Genomic DNA, 27,262 nt, shown 5'->3' with positions numbered 1-27,262 from the left:
CAGGTTTTAAGCTTCTCCCTAAAGTGTAGGAAATCTTCTATTTGCCTACGGTTAAGCGGGAATTTGTTCCATAAGCGAGCGGCTGCACAGCTAAATGTTCTTCCTCCAAACCTGGTGGTTCTAATTCTGGGTGTGCTAACCAGATGGGCTGCAAAGGATCGGAGGCTTCTTGTAGGGGCATACCAGACAAATGTTTCCTGCAGTGGCACTGGCCCTAGTCCACGCAGAGTCTTGAAGACGATACAGAGTGATTTAAAGTGTATCCTCTGTGGTACTGGAAGCCAATGGAGCTCTTTAAGGGACAAGGAGGCAGAAGATCTGCGTGGTATCTTTAGGGCTAGCTTTGCAGCTATCGTCTGAATTCTATTAAGTTTCATGATCAGAGAATTAGGGGTGCCCAATATCAGAGCATTACAATAGTCCAGTCGACTCAAAATGACACTTCTCACCATGAGCGCCCTGGCTGTCATTGGTAGCATAGGGAGTATTTCCGCAGTGCTCAGATAAAGGAGAAGCATGTTCCCACCGTTTTATTTTTACGTGGGTTTCTAGGCTCAGCTTGTCGTCAAAAAACCCCCAAAATTGTGCACTGCCTTGGAGGATGTAGGGGGCTTATCTGAGGGGGTAGACCAAAAGTTAGCCGGGAGCGGATGAGTGACTTTCTTGGCCATACAGTACAGGATTTCTGTTTTTTCTTTGTTGAACTGCAGGGAATTGTCTGTAAGCTATCTAGCAGCTTTTTGCATACATTCATGAAAACTATGGAGAGGTATTGATTGATTTCCCTCTAGAGACAGAATGAGTTGCGTGTCATCCGCATAATTCACCAAATTGATTTAACGTTGCAATGCCATGGTTCGGTGCACCGATGGGGATAGAGAGCCTGTGCATGTTCTCCACCCAGTCTGTGTATTGCAACCTGGTGGAGAACATGCAGCGCGGGCATGACTGTTTTTCCGGCCCAACCGTCAGGCACACTTAAGTGCATGAACCACTCCTCCTCCCTGTACCACCAGCCCCGCCACACCCTAACCCAGCTGCACACCAAATTGTAATCATTTTATTTTTGAAATGCTATTAGAGCAGTGGGGAGATGCTTCTCCACCTTAGCGGAGGAGCCACCCCTGCTTTTCCTGCAAGTATCTGGCAGTTTCGAACAATGAATTTAGGTTAGGGGTACCATTAGCAGACTGTTTTAAGGTTAGAGGTTAGAGAAAAGAGTTAAGGTTAGTTTTAGGATTAGCAGATAGGGTTAGGATTAAAGGACAGAGTTAAGGTTAGCATTAGGATTAATAGAGAATAAGATTAAGGTTAATATTATAGGGCAGGGTTATGGTAAGGATTAGAGTTTAGGTTTAAGGTTATCACTAGAAGTGGCAGATATGGTTGAGGTTAGTGGGCAGGGTAGAGGTTACCATTAGGGTCAGTGACCTGGCTACGATTTCGGTTAGCGCTAAAAACTGAGCTATAATTGAGATCTGGTTAGGAGACGGGTTGAGTTAAGGGACCGCAGGTAGTGTCGCGGATAGAGATAGGGATACTTTGGGATAAGGGGAAGGGCCCGTGTGGGCGTGGCCCCCTCCCGCCCCGTGCTCCCCGCCTGCCTCTCCTCTTCGGGGATCCCGCTGCAGTGTTCCTTTAAATCTCCCCACGTGGCCCGAGGCGGCTATTTAAGGCCCGGCAGGGGCCGCGCGGACACACTGCTCCCTTCTCTCGCGCGCACACACGCTCCATTCATTCTCGCACCATGGTCGACGCGTTTGTGGGGACCTGGAAGCTGGTGGAAAGCAAGAATTTCGATGAATACATGAAAGCCATCGGTAAGCGCTAGGTTTACATGTATGTATGATTCTGCTCTCGCCGGCGGCTCTACCCTACAGGCGGTTTAAACGATGCATCCGGCGGGTATGTTTCCCTGTGTGTAATCTGGTAGGCAGACGTATCAATATCTGCGAGGTCTGATGATTTTATTTTTCAGCTGAGAAAGCAGCCTCGGCGCCGCCTGCGGAGGCAGGAGCAGGCGCTGCAATACAGATCTTACATTCATTCTGCATTCGATTCAGCGGCATGAATAACAGCATGTCATGGAATCCGTAGCGCCTTCAATAATTAGTGTGGCACCGTGGCACTTTCATGAACTCTTTGCCTTTATCTTGCGGGTCTCGACTTCCCATGGGACTGGGAGGGCACAGAACCAGCGACTGGGTACATTCTCATGCCGTGACACCAGCGAGGGATAATTACATGCGTAGGAAATGCTTAACTCACCAGTGCAATGTACTTTCTGAGATTACGGTTTTTAATGCAGCTATATATGAATAAATTCAATCATTATCTGTCTGCCTGCCTACCGGCCAGCTTCAGGGGGAGAAGCACATGTTTAGAGTGTATGAGGGAAATCTGCTTGTAAAAACCTGGGTTGTTAACGACAACGCCCAATCCTCGTCGGGGCTTAAAACTGAGTCGGGGAGACAATTCAACCTGTCCAAGGCCAAACCGAGACTTCCTGTCGCACCCTATGTGCGAACACATTAGAGATGGTGTACATATTAAAGGATTTATTTTCTAAAGCGTCGAGGGGATCAGCGCTGGTGTGTTATATGAAAAAAGCAGGAACATCTGATTGCGAGCAATCATGAACCACCTGCTTTATAGATGACTGAGATGCGGCGCCTATATGATTAAAGGGTGCGCTCAACAGCACATAGTGTTTCTCGAGTGTGAAAAGCAGGTTTAGAACCCAGGCCTCCTGACTTGTGATTGACTCTGACCCAGCCCTACCAGCCTGAGGGAAAGGCCCTTGAATCACTCAAATTCCGTTACGCCACTGCATCAGGCTGAAGAACATTGTAAAATGTTGAACTCTGTCCAGACTAAAATGTACGTCTTTGAACCCTTTAACTCACTCACCCCTTCCCGCTGAAAAATTATAAAATCCTACACTGTGACCAGAATCAAATGCGCACGTGTTTTATTTCCCGCAATATAATATATTGGGAGAAATGGAGAGTACGCTGTAAAGAAAACGAGCATATGTCCCCGGACAACGGCATGGATGGGTTTATTTTAAATAATCACGTCCTGCATTTCTGTGAGGAAAGGTTTGATACGCAAGGTCAATCGAATTTCATCGTTCCGTCTGGTTGTGTGCGGGGGTCTGCTCACTACATTAGGACGTGGCGCCCGGAGGCATTTTGTGCCATCTGTCCCTCCCGATTCAACTGATTTCCCAGCCGCCCTCCCCGCCTCCCTCCCCACACTCGCACAGAAGCCCTGAGTGATGTGTTCTTGATTCTGCAGAGTCAGGAAGGAGAGACCATGCTGCAGAGTCAGAGGGGAGGGGTGGTCGTCTGGGCAAGCAACCTGCAGCGTAAGCCAAGCACCCGAGCCTCTTCTGGCATGTTGATGTGTGAGCTTGCTGTTGCTGAGCCGTAATGTCTCAGAAGGCACATGTACCCCCAGCAAATACCGAGCGAGGCCTTCACAGTCCGCAGCCCCCTCCCGTGACTTTGGAATCAACAATGTGTGAGTCGGCTGGGCCCTGGGGTGCGCCATGTTCTGCTGACATGCCACAGCGGAGCGCCCCTCTGCTGGTCGGCTGCAGGCACACGTTATCCCCGCCATTGTAATTGGGTGCGGCTGAATGGCGTTGTGAGGAGTCTGGTGCAGGTTGGCGTTTTTTTCAACGTTATGGGGTACCTGGCTTTTTACCTGCGGGTCTTCCGTGGAGAAATCACTTCAGTCCCCAAAAATGGCCTCCCGCTCTGGGCCGAGTATTTGTGTACCGCGTCATGGGAATGCAGAACGTTAAATTGCTTTCCAGGCACTATTGCTTTATTGACGTTGGCATGCCAACAGTGCCTTGTAAAAAAATTGTACCCCAAGGGCTTCCACAGTAATCGATGGCACATGGAACTTTCATTATAGATTGGCTTTTTCTGTCAGGCCCTTGTTATCTATACGTTCATAACTTACACGGTTGTAGATGATTACTCATAAAGCAAAGCAGAGAGTGGATCCGTGCCAGCCTTTTGAGAAAGGCACTGCTTATGCAAATTAATTCCATTTGTAATCATTGTATGTAAATCACTCTTATCTTGCCATTGTGAAAAACTGGCATATAAAGCCTTCTGGACTCCCTCTCTGAACACCTCCATACTATAACTTTCGGTTTATTGTCTTTGCACTTATTGTGACTGATCTACTGATCTACCTTTAATTAATTGACATATTAATTTTGAAATATACATCACTGAACGGGACATTGAGTTAACATGCGAGTAACCACCTTTAAAACCCTCAAACAATAATTGGAATTTCCCTTTACTGCATATTCATAAACCACAGGAGAGTAAAGTGTGCAAAGAGAGTCATTTGGCTATCCTATTGGAACACCATAGTATGTGGGGTGTGGTCCACCAGTGACTAATGATGGTACCCACAGAAGGTATTGTCCAGGAGCCACTGACTGCCCCATGACCTAAAGAAAAGGCCTCACTCTGCCGGGGCACCACTCCCATTTGCAGCAGCAGTACCTGAGTAGAGCTGTCTCTTTGTTCAATATATTTTATTAGCACTGTGAAAAGATCAGGTAGAGGTATTTAAATAATCTTTGTTCTCTCCAGTTTGAATGTGTGCTCCTTTCATCTCTAGAATGATGGAGACATGCTTTGTGCGTTCTACTTGTACACAAACTCAACACACAGGGCTGGTCACACACACGCGCAGGCCCCCACTAACCACGAGTTGCAAGGCGCTGGGTCTTTTTACAGCAAAGTAAAGTCATGTGTGTTTTTACGTTTCCCTCTGGTAAAATTGTCTCAGTAATGGTCAACTATGAGCAAAACCCCATGAAAAGGTGAATGACAGTGTTATAAAAACGCACTAAAATCGCTATTTTATGTGTTTTTTCTGCGTACATTTACCACCTGCTCTGAGCCACGTTGTTTATGTTTGTGAGGGCTGGTGCCCAGGGTGGGGGTGGGGGGGCTAGGGAAGGTAAAGGGAAGTTTGTTTATTTCTTAGAAAAAAATGAGACAATGCTGCTGCAGCTAGTCTCAACAGCCAGACAGAAATATCTAGTCCTGCTCTTCCCCGCCCAGTGAGTCTGGTGCACAAAAACCTAAGCATTGATAAGCAGGCAGAATGCTCTGCCTGACTGGGAATCAGGCCCAGGGGTGAACCTCCCAAAAATGGAATCATTATAAGTGTGCTATCTTATTATTTCAGTCTTAAAAGGAGAGAACATTTACACAAAAAGCCATACTTAAAAAAACACAACTTTCTGGTCAGTTTTTTTACCTCCTTTGTTTGTGGTTTTGGCTTATATATAAAAAATATTACATTCCTGTTACTAGGTGGAAGGCCATCTTCTATTCTGAGGACGAGGCGTGTTCCCCAGTAATGATGCGGGTTGGCTGCGGTATGTGTCACCTGGATGTGATTATTACCGCAGAGGTGCCATTTTCTAATCTGATGGTTATTTACTCTGTGCTTAATGTGTAAAAAATTAAGTGCCAGGGCTCTCGCCAAGGGGCCACGCAGTCTGCACCACGCCTTCCCCCTGCCGGTGCTGCCAATAACTGCACCACCACAGCTAATAACCATCACACTCCTGCAAGTGTGACAATTCAGACCATTCTACACCCCTAAAGCTATAAGAATGGCTAGGGTCACACATTAGTCAATTTTTAATGTTTACTGAATTAATCAATAACTGTTGTTGTGCTCCTCTCTAAATTAGACAAAAGGCGCCACCATGTGGCAGACTGTCATAAGTGCCGATGTTGATAATTAAGTGCCGGTGGCGAGCACCGTAAACCAACGACTCAATTTAAGCACTATATTTACTGTTTATTGAGTCATTTTATAAAGAGCTGAGTATCACCTTCCAGTTACTTCAGTGTGCTTAACAGAAGGAAAATACAGCTTGATGGCACTGCGGGAGAAGCCAGTCCAGGCCGCTATGGTGATAGACCATGTCTGATAGTTTACACTTGAGACAGCTTCCCTTATTTAAGTTCATTTAAATGCAAAACTGAATAATTCAGTTTTAAAACGTTTCCCGAACTTCTTGTGGCCGGGCGGGATGTGGGGGTAAGTTACCTGTAGACTGATGCATTCCAGAATTTAGGTCCTTGCCTCCCAGGGGTCTTGCCTGCACGTTACACTCTCTCAATCAGGGTCGGACTGGGACAGAAAATGGACCTGGGTACCAAAATAAAAGTGTGCTTCGTTAGCGAATCAGATACATGAAGAACTATAGGCAAAGCCAACAGGTCTAGTTTGTATTCTGCACAGAGCTAAAATATTTTTTTTAAAGCCTGCTGCAGTGAAAAAACACAATACACAAGTATTTCCATAGCCACCTTTGTGCCTGCTGCCCTCTTGGTAATACTTAGACCATGTGCTCCGTGCTTAATTTTGAAATGAAATAACATTTTTAAAAGAATGAGTGCCTGTGCTCAAAGCTCTGCTCTATCAGTCCTATTAAAGATGTCATGCTTGCAGGTCGCTGCTTTCTTTCTTTTTTCTCGTTTTTCCTTCTTTCTCTTCCTCCTCCTCTCCCATTTGTGTGTGTTTCTCTCTTGCTCGTAGTCAATATCTGATAAGGAAAAAATAACTGTTGGTCCCTAAAAATGAGTGCTGGTGGACACCACTGGCAACCACTGGCTCAAATTTAACACTGCGTGTGTCCAGTCAGGTAACAGCAACAGTAGATGGCACAGACAGGCCGTTAGCAACCACACACACTTGTAACAATTATCAAACGACCCACATGCACAGGACAGGGTTATCATCAAACCTCAGAGGATATTGGGTCTTAAGACAGTGGGGCAAGAATATTTCTTTTACTCCATCCTTATGAGTTGCCTATAGCCACACTGCGCCTTCAGTTCCTCATATACACACACCAGGGCCATGATGAAGGCGCATGCATAACGGGCAGAAGAATGGGTCAGTCAGCAGGAGGCAGGATTTACTGGGCGTGGCAGTCAGTGAATATCCTAGTGTTGATTCTCAAGATACTGCGGGTAAACCAAGAGCGTCGATAACAGAAAGGGAAAACAGAAAGAACAGACACACGAATAAACACACAGATACACAGAACTGGGCAGAAAATTGCATGGAAAAGGTAGGCTGGTTGAGGCAGACAGAGATACCTACATATAAAAACAGAAATGTATAACAAAGTAAGAAATATAGACACATACATACACAGACTGAGAGATACACATGTAAATAGCCAGATACATACATATATATACAGACCGATACGGACATACGTGCATACATAGTCGGATGCATTCACAAATTAAGAGATAGGTATGTACATTCAGAGAGCCAGACAGACAAATAGAAAGACATACAAGTACAGACTGGTATGCATACACAGACATAAGGTACATACATACAAACATAAACGGGTAACAACATAAGATCCATACATTTATAGAATATGGAGCGCATTGACAGAAGTGAAACAGACACTCAAGATAGAGATGGACAGTTGAAAGAATTGGTATTAATAATTTAATAAATACATGAATATATTTGAATGTGTGTGATGTGTTTTGTGTACTTTTTAGGGTGTAAGGTGTATACATTTGTAGGCTTGGTGTGTGTAGATGTGGTGTCTAGTGCATGTCCCCAGCACCAATTTCCAGTCCTACACATTTACTCAGGATAGTACCAATCTCAGATGTCATTAAAATGAGCTATCTCTCACTGCTCACCATAATTTTCTCTCTGGCCTCCCTCCCCACTTAGTGAAATCACTGCCCTCCATGGCCCAAACCTCAGTCTTATTTTGCATCCAAAATCTGAAGCTGTGTGCAAAACAGTATTGTTGGCTAACAGGCCAGGAGCACCACACAAATCTTCTTCAACTGCAATTGCAAACGCTGTTGACTCTGAAGCCTCCTAGTACATACAGAATAGAGACACTCGTGTTCATAATCTTGGTTTCCATGTGCTAGTGCATGGCCACTCTCCTCAACTATCCCAAGTGTAAGCATTGCGTGACTGGCCTAATTCTATCGTCGGTGACACAGACTGCCTGTGAATTTCTACCCCGCCACACTCATGCCTCTCACCATCACACCTGACTACCTTCTATCAATTTATTTTTTATTTCTGTCTCATTTTTGGTTTACTCAAAGCGCTACACACACATTTACAAGAAACAAATATTCATAAAGTTAAATATGCAGTCTGGACTGAATATTTGTGATATGAAATTGGTCTGTTTCAACAAAACATCCAATAAGGCACACACATTTTGTGTTTAAAACATTTTTTGGGCCTATATATCTAGCTTTCTGTTTCTCCAGCCATACCTGATAAATTCATCCAAGGACAGACTCCATCCATCCATCCAAGCACCTAACCATACCGACCATCCAAGAACTAGCCCACCCATGCAACACCTACCCAACCATCCAAACATCCTTCCACTTATCCTTCCGAGTACTCACCAATCCATGTACTCACGAGGAATGTGTTGACTAACTCACATCCACTATTCCACCAACCCATCCAGTCATCAATCCAACCACTCACCCACTCGTACATCCGTCTTAAACTGTACCATCTTCTTAAATGCTCACATTACCTGGGAGGTAGGAAGACGGTGTTTCACAGCCATGCAAGTGCACTCTGAATCCAAACAGAGGACATTTAGTGGCAAACATAGACTCAAACTAAAGTGCATTTTCTATTCTGTGCCTGGTGGCATTGGGTAGATGCCACCTGACTCTTTCTGTGTACCAATAAGCACTACTCAGTCCAGTTGCTCCATGTACGAAAGACCACAGGCTGCATCTTGCTGTTATATGATGGAGCCAATTTGCATATGTCACTTACATGTCCAGATTAAATAGATTTCACCTGCATCTGTCCAATTTTTGCGTTGACCGCTGCACTAATTAATTGCTGCAAAATGTATTCTTTTAATTACTCGGTAGGTGCAAATGTTCCTTTTCTCTTTGTTGGGTGTTGCAAAGTTTCAGAAACATCAGTACAGGCTGTGTGAACTGGAGATGTTGGTGCACATAATCTATCCCCAGATGGTTATGGAGGTGATATGGATATACCCTAGCCCATGACAGTGCACTTTCTCATGCATGTCCCAAGGCCTTCCAGAGATCCTTCATCAGTAATGCTAACAGCTCAGCCTCCTTCATCATGGGCAGCTGCTGACCGTCAGGCCCTTTGCTAGGCCTTGGCAGGATTTCAATTACACCAGAGTAATTTGGTAATTCTGAATTACTCTTTGATGTGGCATTACAGATAATTACTCAATTACCCCTGCTTGCGTAATTAAGAGTAAATTGGGGGGGGGGGGAGGGATCTACAGGGAGAGCACATTTAGTGAGTGCAATCAGTTGTTCACATTTGCTAATTGTGTTCTGCTACACTTAGTACTGTTTCTTAGTGCAAAATGCATGCTTGCATCCATTTAAGACACAAGGGTTCATTTTGCGCTAAGAAAATAGCGCTAAATGCTGTTAGTAGTTTAAGGGAAATCCTACCCCCAGAGCGCATATAGTGATTGCGTGTGGCCGCTTGTGCTTGCTATTTATATTCTGTTGTATTTAGCACTATTTCTTAGCGCAAAATACATCCTCGTGTCAATTTTGGACTCAAGGGAGTATTTTTGTGCTAAGATATAGCGCTAAATGCAGAATTACTCTTCCTGCGCAATTCCACCATAATCTTGCAGAATTCTTAGGTAATTCTGCGTCATTACGTTGCACAGAATTACGCAAGTTACGTCCACCCCTACCCGTTGCCCGAATTTGGCTGGACATACAGGTTCCAAGCTACCAGACACATCCAAGTCAGGAATCGTTATGCACAACATGCAAGGGTGGGGAGGAGGCAGCTTCCACAATCTCCTATAGCCACGCCCCCAAACCCCCCTATAGCTAATGTTTTAGAAACCGTAATAAAAATGGTTTTGTTCAAATAGCATGACGGCTCATATCTCGGCAGGTACGCATCAATAGCTCTGCAGTTAATGTCTTTTATTTATATCCATGAGTTGTTTTCTGAGATTACACTTGAACAGATAAACAGCGTGTGTTTTGTTTAGTGCCTGTTATCTCAACATGGTTGCTGTAAATGACTGGTGTTGTTACTGAACACATTGGTGTTCACGGTACGAACCTTAGAAAGATCAAAAGCAGAGTACAGCTGTCCCAAAGTGGTTACAGTTTAGCAGTTATAAACATACGGATGTATTTTAGCCACTTGAGCAGGGCATTCTGCTTTACCTATCCAGACAAGTACATAGGGGTGCAGGAGAGAATTCCAGACTGGCAGTCTCCTCCACCCACCCCGGAGAGCCTTGATCCACCCTGGGGCCCTATTACACATAGGGCGCACTTTCCCTGTTTGCGCCGCGGTGCACCTTAAAACAGGTGTGCCGGGCGCAAACAAGGAAAGTGTGCACTATTACATTGAATGTGGTGCTCCCAAGGGGCAGCACATTCAAGTGAAATGTGAATTGAATGAGCCGCTCCATGTTTCACTGTGCAGGCGGCAACCCACCTGCACTATTAATAGAGGAAGGAGATCCCCTTCCAGGTGGGTGCTCTGAGTGACTGCACCTTCCTGCAAGGGGATGCCTGAGGTGTCCATAGGGCCCCAATGCCCCCTCCAGAGGGCTGCTCTCAGGGTGCGCACTGACAGTGTGTCTCCTGACAGCTTCTTTGACCCTTCGCCCGTGTCTATAATACGGCAAGGGCCAGAGGTAAAGCGATTCCATCCTTTGACTCAATGAGGGAACACCCTCTGGTGATAGTTCTTCCTATTAAGCATACACGTCATCTTGTCCCATGTAGCAGGATTTTGACATTGTATAAGAGATAACAATCACAGTGTATACCATCTAGTCCCAATGTGACACAGTAAGCCCTTATTGCATGTGTGTGCAGATGTTACAACTTCAAGTTTTGTCTAATAGGCCCCTCAAATACCATAAAAACTCAACACCAACGCTTTAACACCTAAAACATGATTGCCTGATCTCAGCTACAGTCTCGATCATCTAAACCTGAACTGTGTAACAAAAAAAGGAAGGCAACAAAGCTGATTAGAAAGAACCTTAAACCTAAGACTAATGCTAACCATAAAACTAACTATAGTCCCATGCCCGATGCCATGACTAAAGCTAGCCGTAGGCCATAAACCACAGATTAATACAAAAGTTAGGCTGGATTCCATCTGTAGCCCTCCTTATAAAGCTAGCTCTATGTCTCACTGTAAGCCCCACCCTAAGCCTAGTGTTAAACTGAAACTAACCGTAGCCCCAAGTCTAAGGCTAAACATACACGTAACCCTAGCCCTCACCAGGGACTAATCTGAGCTGGTGTTATGCAGGTGGGGCCCACAGGCATTGTTTTTTGGGGACTAGGACATATTTGCAGTCATCCGACAAGAACAAGAAAGAGAAATGCAACATAGGGGGAAAGAATGAGGAACATAAATACAAAAAAACAGTGAAAAGGAAAAGAGGAAAAAAATATATACAAACGTGAGATAAAGGGGCAGGAAGAGTTGGTGGATGAAAGAGGCAGGAGGTGAAAGCAAGACTAGAGAGCCTTGGTGTTCATCAGTCCAGGTTTGAGGCAGCGCCAACTCCGGCCTTTTAAGAAAGTTAGGGAGCGCGGCACATACTCTTTTATAAATGAAGCACCACCGCACCCTAAGCCTAATGTTGCACCTGTGACCTATACTGACCTGCGCCCTGACACCTCCCGGGCCACTTAAGTGGTGCAAACATGAACACAGGGCCTGGTTGAAAAAGGTAAACTTACACTTTTGTGTAAATGTACTCTTTTTTTGGTATCCACAAGCTACGATTTATTAGTAACTTTACGACTGCGAAGACTCCGCAGTCCGAGCGAGAACTCCGCACATTAAAAATATAAGACAGACCTATATTTTTATATGGTCCCAACTGCAGTCGTAAATTTACTATCAAATTGTAGTGTGTGAATACCGAAAAAGAGTACTCTTACACTTGAGTCCAAATTTGCCTTCGTGGATCAGTCTCACAGCATTTGCTCCCACCTTAAGGGCAAAGCGTAATTTACCCTCGCGTAGATTTCCACGCGCGCATCACTAGCGGGTCTACAGTAAAAGCGAACGTCAAATGTAAAAAAATAAAGAAATAACGAACGCAAAAAGGGAGCACAAGGCCTTTCCGCCTATTAACCACATTCTTTGTGGGAAATGCTCACATAGGGCACAAAAGCACGCGGAGTTGTTTTAGCAAAACGCAAATGAAACCCCATTGGAGACGAAACCACGAATCTAAATTTAATGTAATCTTCTTAACGTCGGCAAAGTCGATAATAAAAAATTGGATCGTTTTCAGCATAAATATTTCAAATGGTTTGAACTTTACATTTTCAGTATTGGGTGATTACATTTTCTCTGCCACAGACATAGCAGCGCACGGCCCGCCCTGCTTCTAGACAAACCATCAGCCACTAAAAAGCCTTAGATATCACCCCAGACTGGGCTGTACCACTGCACTGAATAGGTAAGGTAGCTTCACATGCTGTTTTAAAAGGCTCCTTCAAGTTAAGTTTGCCCCTTTGAGTCTTGGACATGGCATCTGTTTGTGGGAGCATGTTGCCACGCGAGTTTAATGCCTCACGAATTAATGGGGTTGGGCGGGGGCGGACACCCCTTCCCTGATGGCATTTGGTCTCTCCCTAGCCATCTTCCGATGAGCAGACAGGCTGCGAAGACTGCATGGGCGGCAATGAGCCGTCTGGTATTAGCGTGATTGATGTTTGTAAAAGCACTCTGTCGCGCAGTGGTGGTCTGTGCTAGAATGAATGGTACATTCATACGATGCGCCTTAAAGCTCAATGAAACAATTCGCAATAAAAAAGGGGAAACTCCAATTCAAGGTATAACACGGAGACATGTAGGTCATCTTCCAACCACCTGCTAGTTTTGACAAGCAGATTTCAAATTCAAGGCAATCGAAACTGCACAGTCAAATGCACCCTAATACCGAAAAGGTTGGACACACAACCACAACGTTTATGGCATAATCAAAAGGCAGCCTCTTTCAAAGGAGTTTGTTATTGGAAGACACTCCAAGCTGTTAAATAATCAGACGCTCTTTCAGATGTATTCAATTATTCCCACACACTGTATACACGTACACACATTGTCACAGCTAAATGATGTATAGAATAAATTGTTCAAAGTTGTAATGACCTACTCGGCCCTTATACCATGCAGAGGACTGCAGAAAGCACCTTTAAGGCTGGCACAGTGGAGGGGTATATAAGGGTCGGGGGCCCTAGGCCCCCATGCAGTAACAATGACCACACAGACACAGTGGTATAATATCTGGACCTGTCCCAGGGCCCTTTCATAACCTGTGACACCTATGATGGTGTGGGGTGCGTGTGGAAGTGGGGTGAGTGGCTGGTGGAAGTACATTACTCATAAAAGCTAGAACGTGACCAGCCGGTCGCTACAGGGTGTAATAAAGGGGATATGCCCATTCGGAGCTCACTCCCCCACTAGTTCGCCCTGTGCAGGACCACAATGGCGACAAGGATGCAACTCTAACCCACAACTGACTGCATTTGATGCTGCTTGCATGCGACTTACGCAATTCAGCTGTTGTATCTCTTAGCAGCCCCTCCGCCCACATCCTGGTGATCCCTGCAGCATCCAGACTGCAATCCGTGTTTGGGCTTCGGCGGCAGCTGGAGTGAAGGGAAAAGAGGCGGTGCACGATATATACTCCACTGAAGGCCGCAGTGCTACGCTGGGCACCTATTACTCGCAGCTGTGGCCTCCAAGAAGCGTGAGGTGCCGGCCGCAATCACCCCACGTCCCAGTGTGGTGGCCAAACAACACCACACCCTGTGTCCATTCAAGAGTCGCTAGCAACGGTGCCCAGAGAGGCAGGAATACTCCAACCAGGGTAGGAGCACGGTTGATAAGGGAAAACAGAAACATTCCAGTGGATATACCATAGGCAGTGACAAACTTATCTCACCGTTAACAGACACTGATGTTAGTTTGCTACACATACTCACCAGCAGCAGAATCAAGCACCCTCTCCTGCTGAACACCGCGGGGGCAGCCTGGCTACCTAGAGAACACAACTAAAAAAGAAGGGCATTGAAATAAGCACAGGTATTCCTCAATCTAGTCAGCGAAGTGCTAAACGCATGCTCAGGGGGCGCCAGCACCTGCAGCCCACCTGTTGGGCCGTGGCACTACACACAACTTGATGACTGCCCTCCCCACTCAGCGAGCTGGCTGACCGAGCTACCGCATTGCCCAGATAGGAAACGTGGGTGGGGCACCTCAATATCCACTTGAGGTCCACAAGTGACATTGGTGAGACAGTCCAACTGATCCCGCCTGCTCTGCTTTGAGAAGCAGGAAATATATAAACTGCTACACCCATTTCAACCCCCAGCTCAAACCCGACTATGAAAGGTTTAAATTGAGACAAGCCCAAGAAAGAAAGATAATAGATGACTTCTATGCCTGCCTGAGGGAACTGGTGCGCACGTGCGCTGAAGATGACCAGCCAAAAAGAGTAAGGGTATTAATCATAGAGGGCTGTTGATCATCGACGCAGCAATGCTTAATCCTACGAGAATTCAGAATCTTACTAGAGGACATCCTCATAATGACCAGGTTCCATGAACTGTTAAATACCCGACCAGAGGAAATGGAGGTCACACTAACATGAGGACCAGTGACACCAAACATGGTGAGAACAACACCTGTTAAAACGGATACTGTTGAAAGGCCTGGCGGTAAGGGACAGTAAAAAACACAAAATGCCCCCTTACCCATGTGAGAATTCCCATGGCATGTGGGGCATTTTTTTCTTTCAAAAATGAAAATCCCACTTTGTGGATTTTCTTTATGAAAATAAAATAGAAAACAGTTTGGTGCACAGCTTCGTCATGTTGATGGAGCTCAGCCCCAAACGACAAAAAGCATTAACAGCGGTTCTTGCCAGCGCTCTGGAAACGACCGCCAGCTTGCTCGCCGATATATGAATCGTCCCCTTAGTGTTCTTCCTCCTTGCTTGAACTACTTAATTACTTTTGGTTTGATTGTGTGGGAGTGTGTTTATCTGTGAGCTCAGGTTAGAACATATGAGGTGCCAGTTTTTAGAGATGGCCAGGATCCCGGATCTATGGAGCTTGGGATTTTTAATTTGAGCAGGCGTAGGCAGTAGAAGTGTTTTAGGGCACGACTGATGCGTTCCTATATTCTGAAGCTTATACTCTGTCTGGCAGGCTGGAGTTAGATCGATTACACTTTAATTAAGATATTTTTGCAAAGACCTGTTTTCATTGTGTCGCAAAATTCCAACTGGCTCATCAGCAGAGCTCTGGTTAACGCAATATGCTTGTTGGCTTGCAACACAGGTAGGAATTGTTTCCAATAATAAAAGACTGAAGTTGGTATTCTTGATCTTCTGGTTAATTTACATTACAGTCTATGCTTGTGACATGAGTGAGCCTCAGGGTGCACCAGTCCAGCTCTTAATTGGAAATAATAAATGCTACTTCCAGATTTTTTCTTAGGAGGCTGCCGCCCACTTTCACCACTGGCATGAATCACTTCTCTCAAGAGCGTGGAACAGTGGCACATGGCTCCACTCACTTTCTGTAAGTACTCAACCCCATTCCTCATCCAAACCAAGGTGTTTGAGTGGGAGAAGGTAGCACATGTTACTGTACAGCAACATTGAACACATCAGGCCCACTACTCAGTCGGGTGTGAAGTCACTAGGGTGCGCAGTCAGTACCACAGTGCATAATTAATGAGCCATGGGGCATAGTCTACCCTGGTGGGTTCAGGCTCAAACTCAGAGTTCATTTTTGCAGCCCAATCAGTAGCGGGGTAACTATGGCCGGATCATGCAGCATCACTGCTGCTCTTCCAATGTAACCTGGCTGGGTGTAACTCGTAGTTACATGCCCTTCCTTGGCTGACTCCTACCTCCCAGTCCTGTTTCCACCATTGCCATTAAGTGCCATCCAGATCACCTGCCATCGATCACTGTAGCAACGGGTCAGAGACAACGTGACTGATTCACTGTGTGACCTGCTACAGCACCCCGTGCCTGCTGCTGCCTACCCACCCCCAGCTATTGTTGGTGGTGCAGTGCAGTGAATTGTGCATGCTCCACTGTCATCAGCACTGGGATGTCTGCACCATCGCTGAGACTCCTGTTCAGGGGACTAATGCTGTGGCTCACTGACTCTACTGACTGCTAATTTCAAGGGGTAGTGCCGGTGCACTCTATTGCCCGCCTAGCACAGAAGTCCTAGAGTGAAGAGCAGACTGGCGAGCGGGCCCCTGCCTGCGTATAGTCTTTGACACTGGTGAGCTATTCCTCGGAGGGTGGAGTCCAGGGTGCTCCCACCAGTGACAAGTAAGTTATCTAACTCCACTTCTCCATGGCAATGGGCTGCTTTGCAGCTAGCTCCCAGCTCCAGCATCAGTTCCAGTCAGTCAGTTGCTGGGGCTGGCTGCCAGGGAAGGGATGGGCAGCAAGTACAGGTCTGACATGACAGCCATTCGATAAAGTTTCAAAACTTTTTTTTTTTTGAAAAATAAAACCCCAAAATGGGATTTTGCTTTTGAAAAAAAAGTGACCCACTCACCAGGGGAGTTTTCTCCCATGGTGAGGTGAGCATTTTTAGTTCTTTACTTCCCCCTTACAGCCTGGGTTTCCTGGCGATGATGGTCAGTGGGCAGGCAGACATATAGCCATTTCTTCAAGAGCCCTTACTCCGTCGGGTTGTCAGAGAAGTTTGTCCATTGCAGATATAGAGTATTCTCCACCATTGCTGAACTATGGTCACCCGCATCTAAATTCGGCGAGCGGAGCAGTATATTGGTGGTAAGGAGGATACGTCGTCATCGTAGTTGCAGAGTATACATACCACCAATATATAAATCAGGCTTAAGTTTTGTTGGTTCATAAATCTTGTCTGTTGTAAGGAGAGTGCCCACTCTGACATGAGAGTAGGCAAGGGACTTCACTTGGTTTGTGTCATGAATGATGTGACATCACTTGAAGCCACAGCCACCAAATTGTGGCACTGATAGGACATGATCTATACCTGGGCTTGGGTAAGGCACAGTTATGGGATAGGGTGGGCACTCTGGGACTTTCAGGACTGCCACATTCAGGACAGTCTCAAACAACACCTGGAGAGAGAACGGCCAGCAACCACTGCTTCAAATAAAGTACTTCTCCAGTCATGTCACTATGCACTATACACTACGCTTAGGCATATGAGAAAAGCAGAGGAGTCTGAGCAGTGCTTGATTTGTGCAGGTGTTTGCCCGTACGTAGCACCAACACATATTTTACCGGACACTTTTAACGCTAATGTCAATAATGGCAGACAGTTGGCCCCAACACAAATGAAAAAGGTTTGTGTTCTTGCAGGCCCGCCTAGGACCAGACATCACACTACAGTGACACATTTATGGCCTACTAGATTAGTCACTTTGACCTGACATATATGCCATATTCATCACAATGATGCAGGGTCCTAAGACCGGAGAGATACTCCCATCGATGAGTAGAATTGTTTTATTTTTAGTGTGTCAATGTCACAACACAGTTTAGAGATTGTGCATTAACATTTGCACAACCTCTCCTGCAGTAACACCATCTGCTGTTGCGTAACCTCACATCTGGCATCTTTCAGACACCTCTAGGTCCAACTGAGAACAAACAGGATAATACTTTGCTAGACCCTCCTCCCAGGTGGTCCCGAGTGCACTGAGGACATCCCACTTGTGTATGTTGGCGACATTAAGGCACATTGACAACTTGCAATCCCTTAGGTACCAACATGTCTGGAGCTTATGAGCATTTAGCTGAGATGTGCTGTGTAGCAATAAGTGTCCTGTTAAGGTATGGAACGAGCAGGCTTTCTTCAGTCTTTTCACCGTCAGTGCAGAGAGGCAAATGCATCTAGGGCCCAATGTCTACACAAGCTGTTTCTGGTCACAATGTCTCTAGGGTGAGAGAGTCAACCGAGGAAGAGGGAAAAGCTTCCCACATCCAAGCTCAAGCCCTTCCGTGATGTACGGCAACTGCACCAGAACCACATTATTGGGGACCTCAACATGGTAATCTGGGCATGGGAGTGCAATGGTGGGCTGAGCTGTCACTTATGCAGTGGCGCTCCTACACAGGTATTGCCCGTGCTGCAGTGATTGGTGGAAGTTGGCGGCCCAGGCAGTAGGAATGGAAAAGGCACACTTTTCTACAAAGTATGGAACCTACTCATTTTACAAAGTAGGCACGGAGTTGGATATAGGTATTATTGGTACTTACCATCTCATAGTGAGAGTACTTGAATCTAGATGTAGGCATTATTGTGAAGCCAGAGTAGTTTACTGAAAGTAAATCAGCTGGTAAAAATTGGGGGGAATATTAAGTTTTAGCGCTATGTAGCATGTCAACCAACCTTGCATTGCTGGAGTGTTTAAGAGGAAGAAAGCAGCGCAGACCCATATTTGTTAACAAGCATTGGCAAAGCCAATAGGTCTCACCTTTGGGACCTATTGACTTTGCCAATTGTTTATAGTGATGCTATACAGCAGCCCTGGAGGTCTGCAGCATGGCTAAAGAGGATTAAAAAACGTTTATGATGCAGTAGGCTGCGTCATTTTGTAGGTGAGCACACCTAGCACCTGCATAGAGATTGACGGGGGTCCTTTTATTTTTGTTTACCAATACGAGTTGGCTCTTTAACCCCTTCACTGCTGCGGACATTCCGCTGCAGCGCTGGGGGGGGCAGGGGGGCAGCACGGTGGGCCTGTGCTCATGACGGAGCCGCTCCGTCATGAGCCACAGTTGAGCTGTGCTCATGACAGAACGGTTCCGTCATGACTCCGCCCATTTGCGTTGTCCCCACGCACAGGCGGGGAAACAGCGCCGCGCAGGCGGAGCGGCCGCCAACGGGCGTGTCATGACGGAACCGTTCCGTCATGAGCACAGCTCAACCATGGCTCATGACGGAACGGTTCCGTCATGAGCGGGGAAGGGGTTAAATAAAAAGAAAAATCTGTGAAGTTTTTTTTCAAGCTAACTGTGTGGGCGAAACACACATAGGGGGTGAAGGAGTTGGAGAGAGGACAACCCACACAAGCCAAAAAATAAGAAGCAAGCAAATGAGATGCAATAGAGCCAACCAATGGTAAACTGAGGGCAAGTTCAGTGGGCTCGCTGTAAGCGAACAATATGTATTTTCGGGGGCAGACAACTTGTGCTGTCTGGTAAGCGAGACCTTAAATTGGCCTACTGTTCCTGTCATCCCTCCACTGGCTCATAAACAGACTGCTTAACGCCACACACAACCTTTACACCATGGTGGTGTGGTGTGTGTGTGTGCTGTCTAGCATAAGATTTATACTGGAAGCATAGCCTCTTTCATTAAAATAGAATATGCCTAAGCAAATTCTGATATATTCAACACATTGGATGTGTGCTCTATAGTGTAGCACACATCCAATGTGTACAATGCTTGGAGAAATAAAAATACTTTTCCAAGTTAGCGCCTGCTTCAAGTAGGTGTTAATTTTTTATACAAATCTCGGTCTATTTTAATAGATTAATTATTGTATCAGAAACTATGGGTGTTTGCCATGATCTGACCATTTCACACCCATTTAACATCCCCTTAAAGTAAAGTGGCGCAAAGCAGCAGAAATTGCAATTTACATTGAGAAAAGGGCACCTCTCCAGTACAAAATAGGTTTCGCACTGGAAAGTAAATAAACTGCCAAGACTTTGCACCACTTTGTCACTTGGCACTGGTGCAAATTTTTGATAATTCTGCCCCAGGTCTTTCCCACTCTTAGGAGCACCAAGTGTGCGAGTGGTAAGCAGTGATCTGTGTGCCTTGTGCTTGTCATGCTTTTATAAGTAAGTGTTTCATTTGCTTTCAAAATAAACCAGTTACAAAATAAAGTTTAACTTTTTATAGAAAGTATATTAAGCTGTATTAACACTTTACATTCTCTGTTATCACTCAGATCAGCAGCATACCTTTCGCTGTGCCGAATGTGCGTTAAGAAGGGATCCTGTCTGAACTTCAGAGCTGGACATTTAACAAAGACTTTTATGGAAGCACATGCTTTCCCACATACTTGCTTAATCTTGCATGCTTTGGTATGCCTCCCCATGCACCAAACCGGTTCATAGACTTTTTAAGTCCATAGCAGATCTGGTAATTGACCTGTGCCCACGCCTTCTCAGGGGCCTTTTGATAAAGTAGTCAGGGCAGTCAGAAGGCCTGGTATGCTTAAAAAACAGATTCTTTTTTTTCTGCCAGCCAGGGGACACACTTTACAGAAGCTTGGTGTGCATGCCAGTTCCGGCAAATCTTAACCTCTGGGTTCCTAGGAAGTTAATGTCAATTACATTCGGACTGAATCCTTTTGGTTTGTGTTTCTGCACTTCGTGTCTTCTACCTCACCCTCTCTCACTCTGCGCCTGTTCATGTCTTTAGCAGTCTCTTTCAATTGCTGCTTTTTGGCTGGCAGCCACTTGGGAGCCTGGGCTTTGAGCTGTTTTTGTGGGCACCTGTTTATGAATCTTTAGCTTATAATTATATAATATTTGCCACGACAAGGGCTTGAATTAGTTAGAAATTCATAATTCCGATCAAAGTGCCCCACAATATGTCTTGTCGAGGACCCAAAAACCCTCAAATGGAAATGGACATGTAACTGGCAGCTAGCTGCACAAATGTTCATTTCTCGCCACCTTTCTTTCTGCTCTGATATTCATTTCTAGATACAGTTGAAGCTCCCAATATTCACGTAGTTGTGCATTAAACTGCCATGTAGGCCTTTTTATCAGCTGCCCGTACAGATGCCAGAGCTCTTGCAAACCACATTGTTTCGAATAGCATCGTTAGGGCAACAATAGGTTTCATGAATGTTTCAAAAAGTCCAACTCGTGGTGTTCATGTTGCTATTTTGTGGTCCTCGAAGTATGCAAAAGAACGCCCTTCTTTACTGTTTGCAACATAGACCAAGGCCGCACTCACGAGGCAGGCCCGGCTTCGTTACCAGCTCTTGGGCCTGCCAATCTCAAATGATAAGCCACAGGCTCAAAACTTTCTACTTGAGTATCGACTCCGTCAAACAAAGTAGCTGCAGGCCCTCGGCTTGCATTAGGTCATGGGAGGATGCCGTGCTAGGGTTAGCTCCAAATCGCAAGAACAGCCCTGAAAATTACCGTTTTATTATGAGAGGGCGAGCAATGCAAAAGAAAAATGAGTTTTTTTTCTGGAGCAGCCAAAATTGTTAGACAGTTCCTGTGCAGATGCTCCATAGAAGAGAAGCGTAACAATTTTTGCAGAAAACTCCTTCATTTAGGTCACAGTAGACACTGTAATGTTTAGGCTATATATTCACACCGTTCATTATGTGACAACTTGTTGCCTCCTGGGACAGCCAATCTGTCTATCTAGAGAAATTAATTGAAATCACTGGGATCTGCAGCCAGCAAAATGTTAGATGCACATCATGTGTGTATGTATGCATATATATATATGCATGTACAGACATATAGAGCTATCTAAAAATAGATAGATAAAAAGAAAGATAAATAGACCAGGGGTCTCCAACCTTTTCTGTAGTGAAAGCTACTTCTGATCAGTGAATCATTGTGAGCTACTGAAGGCCAAGCAACACACGCATTGTTACCAGACGCTCCCACGTCCAGCTTAATTGACCATAAACCTAATGTCCATAGAGCCAGATTCCACGGTTTCAACAAAATACTTTGACTAGGGGTACCATGACAGGCCTGCCATGTGTGTCAGTGAGAGTGGTATGAATTGGATATATGTGTATGGGTGTCTGAGAGATGTACTTGTGGCACAGGATATATCGGCATATGTGGCACCATTATATGTAAAACACAGACATACAACCATTTACAACCATTTTTTTTAATGGGAGAAATTTTAAGTGCAGAAAATTTTCTGCAAACATTTTCAAAATATGGAAATATTTTCTTTACTTTAAATTTCTCCTACTTAAAATAATGGCTATATATTACACTTATAAATATGGCACTATGTCAAGAAAATTAAACCAAAGAGTTCACTTTGGTATGTAAATCCATAAAACCCATCATTTAACTGTTCCCCCAATTCCAAGTATCACATTTAGAAATACCAGACATCTTGCTCCCAGTTGCCTGTAGAGATAGGGCCATATTTATAAAAGTTAAATATGTTTATTTAATTTGGAGGAGTTTTAAGTGGATAGATATAATTGGCTAAATTGAATGTGGAGAATGACATTAAGACAATGTGTCATAGAAAACGTTTTCTTCATTTCAGATTTCTCCAATTTTTTTTTTTTTAAAGCACTCCTTTTCAGTTATAAATGTGGCAGTATCTACTGGCCACTGTGAACCAAGTGCCTGCTGCTTGTAAATGCAACACTTTCAAATAAGGGGAAATTAAAATGAAGAGTTGATCATTAAGGTAACTTTTCATTTTAATTTTCTCCCATTTAAAGTCATTCAGAAGCATCATTTTGTCCTCTCTCCAATATTGAGTCGAAAAGGACTTTTATTTAAGAGTTAAATGCTTCAGTTCTTCACCTCTGTGCCCCAGCCTGGCCCTTATATCTACCGGATGGAGACATATGGCATAGACTATTTAGCTGGTTTTAATTTAGGTTAGTTACCAGTGTTCAATTCTGAAGGATATTGGGGAACATTCATAACCATTTTAGCCAAGAACCTCAGTGAAACAACTTTATCATATGTGGTTGGCAAGGCCAAGTAAATCCAGTGGTGCAGCCATGCTAAGCAAAGAATGTTGTGCTATGGAGACCAGCACAGCTGCGTTGTTCACATATGCAGACGCAGAAGCCAGTCTGGAACTCGGAGTATTTTAAGAGATTTGACCCACTTGAGGAGTTGCTTCAGGGCTTATCTTGCAAACAGTTGTGCAAAAGTGTTGAGCATGCACATCAATAAGCAGTAGTTTGTAAGTTTATCTCAAAATCCCTTCTTCAGTTTCATTGTCAACATCCCTATCCGTTGAAATTAGAGAGATGAATAATCCAAACAGTGAGACAGAGTGATTTGTTACAAATAACCCTAACTTTAACCCCATCACAAATATGACGGATATCCTGTTTGCCATATTATAAGTGCCATAGGATATAATGTAGGTGTAATACAGAAAATAGTATATCCATCATATTTGTGACTGGATCTCACATATGCCTAACTAATCAAATACTTAGTCTTGACAATTGTTGGTACAATCAAAATGGGACATTCTGCCCGCCAAACAAAAGTTATATCTTCTGGTTGCTGAGAGGCAGTTCTATCTGCAGGGAGCCTCCTCAACCAGTGATTTACACACTGATTTCATATGCTTAATGCACTCCTCTTCATTTATTCGAATCACTCATCTGAATACCCATCCATCCACAAGGTAATCGGCTTCCTCGAAGTTCCCACTGCCTCTTCCAAAACATATCGCGCTTAATCATCTAAGTGTACTCTTCATCAACTATTGACCTCGTTTGCCAGCAGTTGCCTATTTTATGTACTTAACTATTTTTTCTGGCAAGGAAAGAATGATTGAAGGCTTTTTTATACAAATTGTTGACCCATACCTTCCCTTAAGATGACTGGGCAAACTCTGGTTCAGTTTTCCACAGATTCTGCTGGTCACATCAGGTTCTCGTGAGAGCCTTTAATTATCACACACCATGTGTTAAACCGTATACTGACCTTCATCTACACAGGACGTTTCAAGACTGCCTAGAATGAATGGCTGTAGTGATTGGTTTGCTGTTTGTGGTGTGTTACTTTGAAATTGATCTTGTGACTAAACGTGTCTATTGAATGAAATGCGCTTTGTGTCATGTTACAGTGTGTGATACGTTCTTATATGCTGTATGGCATGTTTTGTTCATGATCAGCATTCTGTTATGCAGTGTGTCTTGTTCTACATCGTGTAGCATGTTTTCTTTTCCAGGGAATGTTTATGGAGTGCATCTTTTATCATGTGCTATGTGGCGTGTTGAACGTGCATTTGTGTTCTGTCATATTTTGTGTTGTGTAGTACACTGTTAGTCTAGCATATTGTTGTGCAGTCTTATGTTTCATGATGTGTAGTACAGTGTGTTCTGCTCTGTGGTATACTGTATTGGGTAGTGTGATAAACCATCTGTTCTGTGGCATACTGTAAGCATTATACTATGTGTTCCAGTTTGTAGCACGATGTAGTGTGTGGGATTGTGTTGTTGGCTATGGTGAATATTGCATGGCATAATGTGCTGGGCTCCATGGTAGGTAATGTGGTTAGTTCTGTTTTGTGATGTAAGTATTATTCATGCAAGCACATGTATGGTGGCCACCGTGTGCTTTTCTTATATTTAGTTGAAGCTTTATTACAAAATCACCATCGTTCTTGGCCCTCAGTGTAAAGCACTATGGGCTTTATTTACAAGAAAGTAACGCAGCGCGGTGCTGCAAGCTATTTGGCTGCACGGCGCTGCGTTACTTTCAAAGCAAAGAGATGTGTCATACTTACAACAATATGACGTATCCCTAAGCTCTCCCCTGCACTGGCACACAATTGGCTGCCATGCGCCAACGCAGGCACCCATGCACCATGGTGCAAGTGTACCTGCTTTGCGGGGGTGCACAAAGGTACCCCTTCCTTCACAAAAACAATCACAAGTGATGGTTTCCTCTTTCGCACAGAAAGAGGAAAAAATGAGGAGAAATAAAAGTATTTCTCCTCATTGTGCCTCCTTATGCCTCCCCTGGTGAGGTGTAGGGTTCTGACACATTCCCAAGTTTACAAAACTGTGTAAATCTGGGAATGCGGCAGAATCCATGTGTGTTGCATGGGAACATCCACAGCAAAACCATGGAATGCTCCTTTCACACAGTGCTGGTTGAAAAGGGGTTTATTTGCAAGGACATGAAAAGCCATGCAGGGTGGCTTTATCTGGCCTAGAAAATACAGAGCACCACACTGCGTCGCCGGTGCATCAAAAGTGGCACAAGGGGACTGTAAATAAGCCCCTATGTCTTAATGATGCTCCTCCTACAAAAACTATCTTGTCTATAAGGTTTTTGCTTCTCTCCAAAGGAAGGTGAGGATTTGATCAATGACTGAACACGATATCCATCTGCAATTGGCAGGAAGTCCTAGGCTCAAGGATCCCAGAATATCACTGCTAAAATTTCCAGCACCCCATGACTCTTGAGTTATGAGGATGCCAAAGAGACGTACATTGGAGGACACTTTTTTCACATCAAAAACAGGAAGCCAGACAGTATTAGTAACTGCCAAGCTGTGCCATGTCAATACTGTGCCATGTTTGAACTGTCTTGCTGACATATACAAGGGCTGTTTTTGCAGAAAACTGCAGCTGTATTGCAGGCGTGGTGCGTCCATTGGGGCGTGGGGGCGTAGCCCCCCCGCCCGTGCGCACCCGCCCGTAGCTCCCTCGCGACGCCGAGGGTGGGGAGAACTCAACTGACAATGCATGACGTCGGACCGTGGGCGGTCCGGCGTCATTGTTGACTGACAAGCATTGTCAGACCAGGCAGCACTGCAGCACAAGTGCGCATGAGTGGGCATGGTGAGCTAGTATTTAACCCGTGCCCAGTCATGCGCACTTGTGTTTTCACGGATTTGCGCATGCCCATTAGGAGCCCCTCGGTCTCCTAATGGGCAGGCGGCGGGCGAGGAGTAGGCTGTGCCCTCAGCCAATCCTGGCGCTGCAGCAGTGCCAGGATTGGCTGAGGGGTTGCCACTGCAGTGCTGACGTGACGTGACGACGTGCTGTTCAACTTCCATCCAGTTTGAAGAGGCGCCAACGCGGACCAGGAGCAGAGGCGGTCAGGTAAGACTAGAGGGGCTGTAGGCGCCAACGGACGGACCAGAGGTGGCGCGGACGCGCTGAGGACCTCAGGCGAGCCGCGACTACAACCTGTGCTTGATCCGCAGGTACAAGGTTTAAATGTTTGTGCTAATGCGGGGATGTCTGCAACTGTTCTCTCTAATCCTGTTTTTCCTTGGAGTCAAGAATACAGGACACCAGCTGGGTCATGTGAAAAGTAAAAGAAAAGTTTAAAGATTTTGTAGTGTATTAACTTGTATGTTAGCATGCAGTTTTTTCTTTTTCTGTTACTTTAAGGAGGAAGGTGATGTTGAACATGCAACGTACGAAGGCAATGTATGTTGAAGCATTATGATGTGTGTTGTTTACATTCAATATAACCTCATGTGCAGAGAACGGCGAGGAGGATCACATAAGTACTAGTCAGATACTGTGGGATCCTGGCTGGCCGGTCGCAGCACATCGTGGGTATTCTTTACTTTGAAATAAATCCTTTTGAAGTTTTCTACATGACCGTGTACCGCGTCTTACTACAACATCCGAGCCCTGTCTGGCAGTACACCCCACTCCAGTGCACCCAAAGCCATATTTCCATTTTGGCTTTGTGGTCTACCTATTAATGTGAGAGCCCATAAAGTTGCAACAGCTGGGAATGCTCCCCTCCTCAATGATATCCAGTTCCTTAATAACATTCCCCGCTTCTCATATCAGTCATTATTTTAATGACATATTTTCAGACAACAGCAGGATGGGTTTGCACTTCCACCTTGTGGATTGTTGTGTGAGTGATATAATCTACATAGATGTATGTGCATGCATGTGTAGAAATAAAGCCAAACAAATATAAACTCATGTCATGTGAGTGACTTTAGATATTTGGTAGAAAATACCAGAGAAAAACATTCACTTGTTTACACCACCGACTTTCCAATTTACATTTACAGATCATAATATTATTACTAACACACATACGCTTATCTACAAAAGTAGATATGAAATGTTAATGTTGCTTAGATTCCTTTAGAAGAAGTAAACTCATGTAAAATGTACGACTGTTAAATCGAACACAAGCTTAATGTGCTTGTTAGTAAAGGAGCATTTAACACAGCCCTTGTATACTGCAAAGGAGTATGTGTTAAACATGACCTATATAGGAGTAAAAATTAATTATGCAAGTATAAAACAATGCATACACACAAAATCGTGTAAAAAAAAAAACATAGGCAACAGCATGGGAATATTACATTCGCACAGTTTTTCATGCCATACAAGGTATAGAGTTCAAACGCTATAGAAGGTTAATGAAATATCA

At 44.8% G+C, this 27,262-nt stretch overlaps 1 protein-coding gene across 1 annotated transcript in view; it reads left to right on the top strand.

Moving 5' to 3' along the window:
• The first annotated feature begins 1,665 nt into the window (after positions 1 to 1,665).
• Positions 1,666 to 27,262, top strand: part of FABP3 (fatty acid binding protein 3) — a 62,084-nt gene continuing 36,487 nt past the window's right edge. The window contains exon 1 of the mRNA XM_085645655.1: positions 1,666 to 1,820. Within this exon, the coding sequence (XP_085501781.1) occupies positions 1,748 to 1,820 (73 nt within the window). The 5' untranslated portion in view covers positions 1,666 to 1,747. The remainder of the gene's footprint in view (positions 1,821 to 27,262) is intronic.

Source organism: Triturus cristatus, chromosome 3_1 (assembly GCF_964204655.1).
Source record: "Triturus cristatus chromosome 3_1, aTriCri1.1, whole genome shotgun sequence".
Lineage (NCBI taxonomy): Eukaryota > Metazoa > Chordata > Amphibia > Caudata > Salamandridae > Triturus > Triturus cristatus.
The sequence above is the reverse complement of the archived record's forward strand: the minus strand, read 5'-3'. Positions and strand labels throughout refer to the sequence as shown.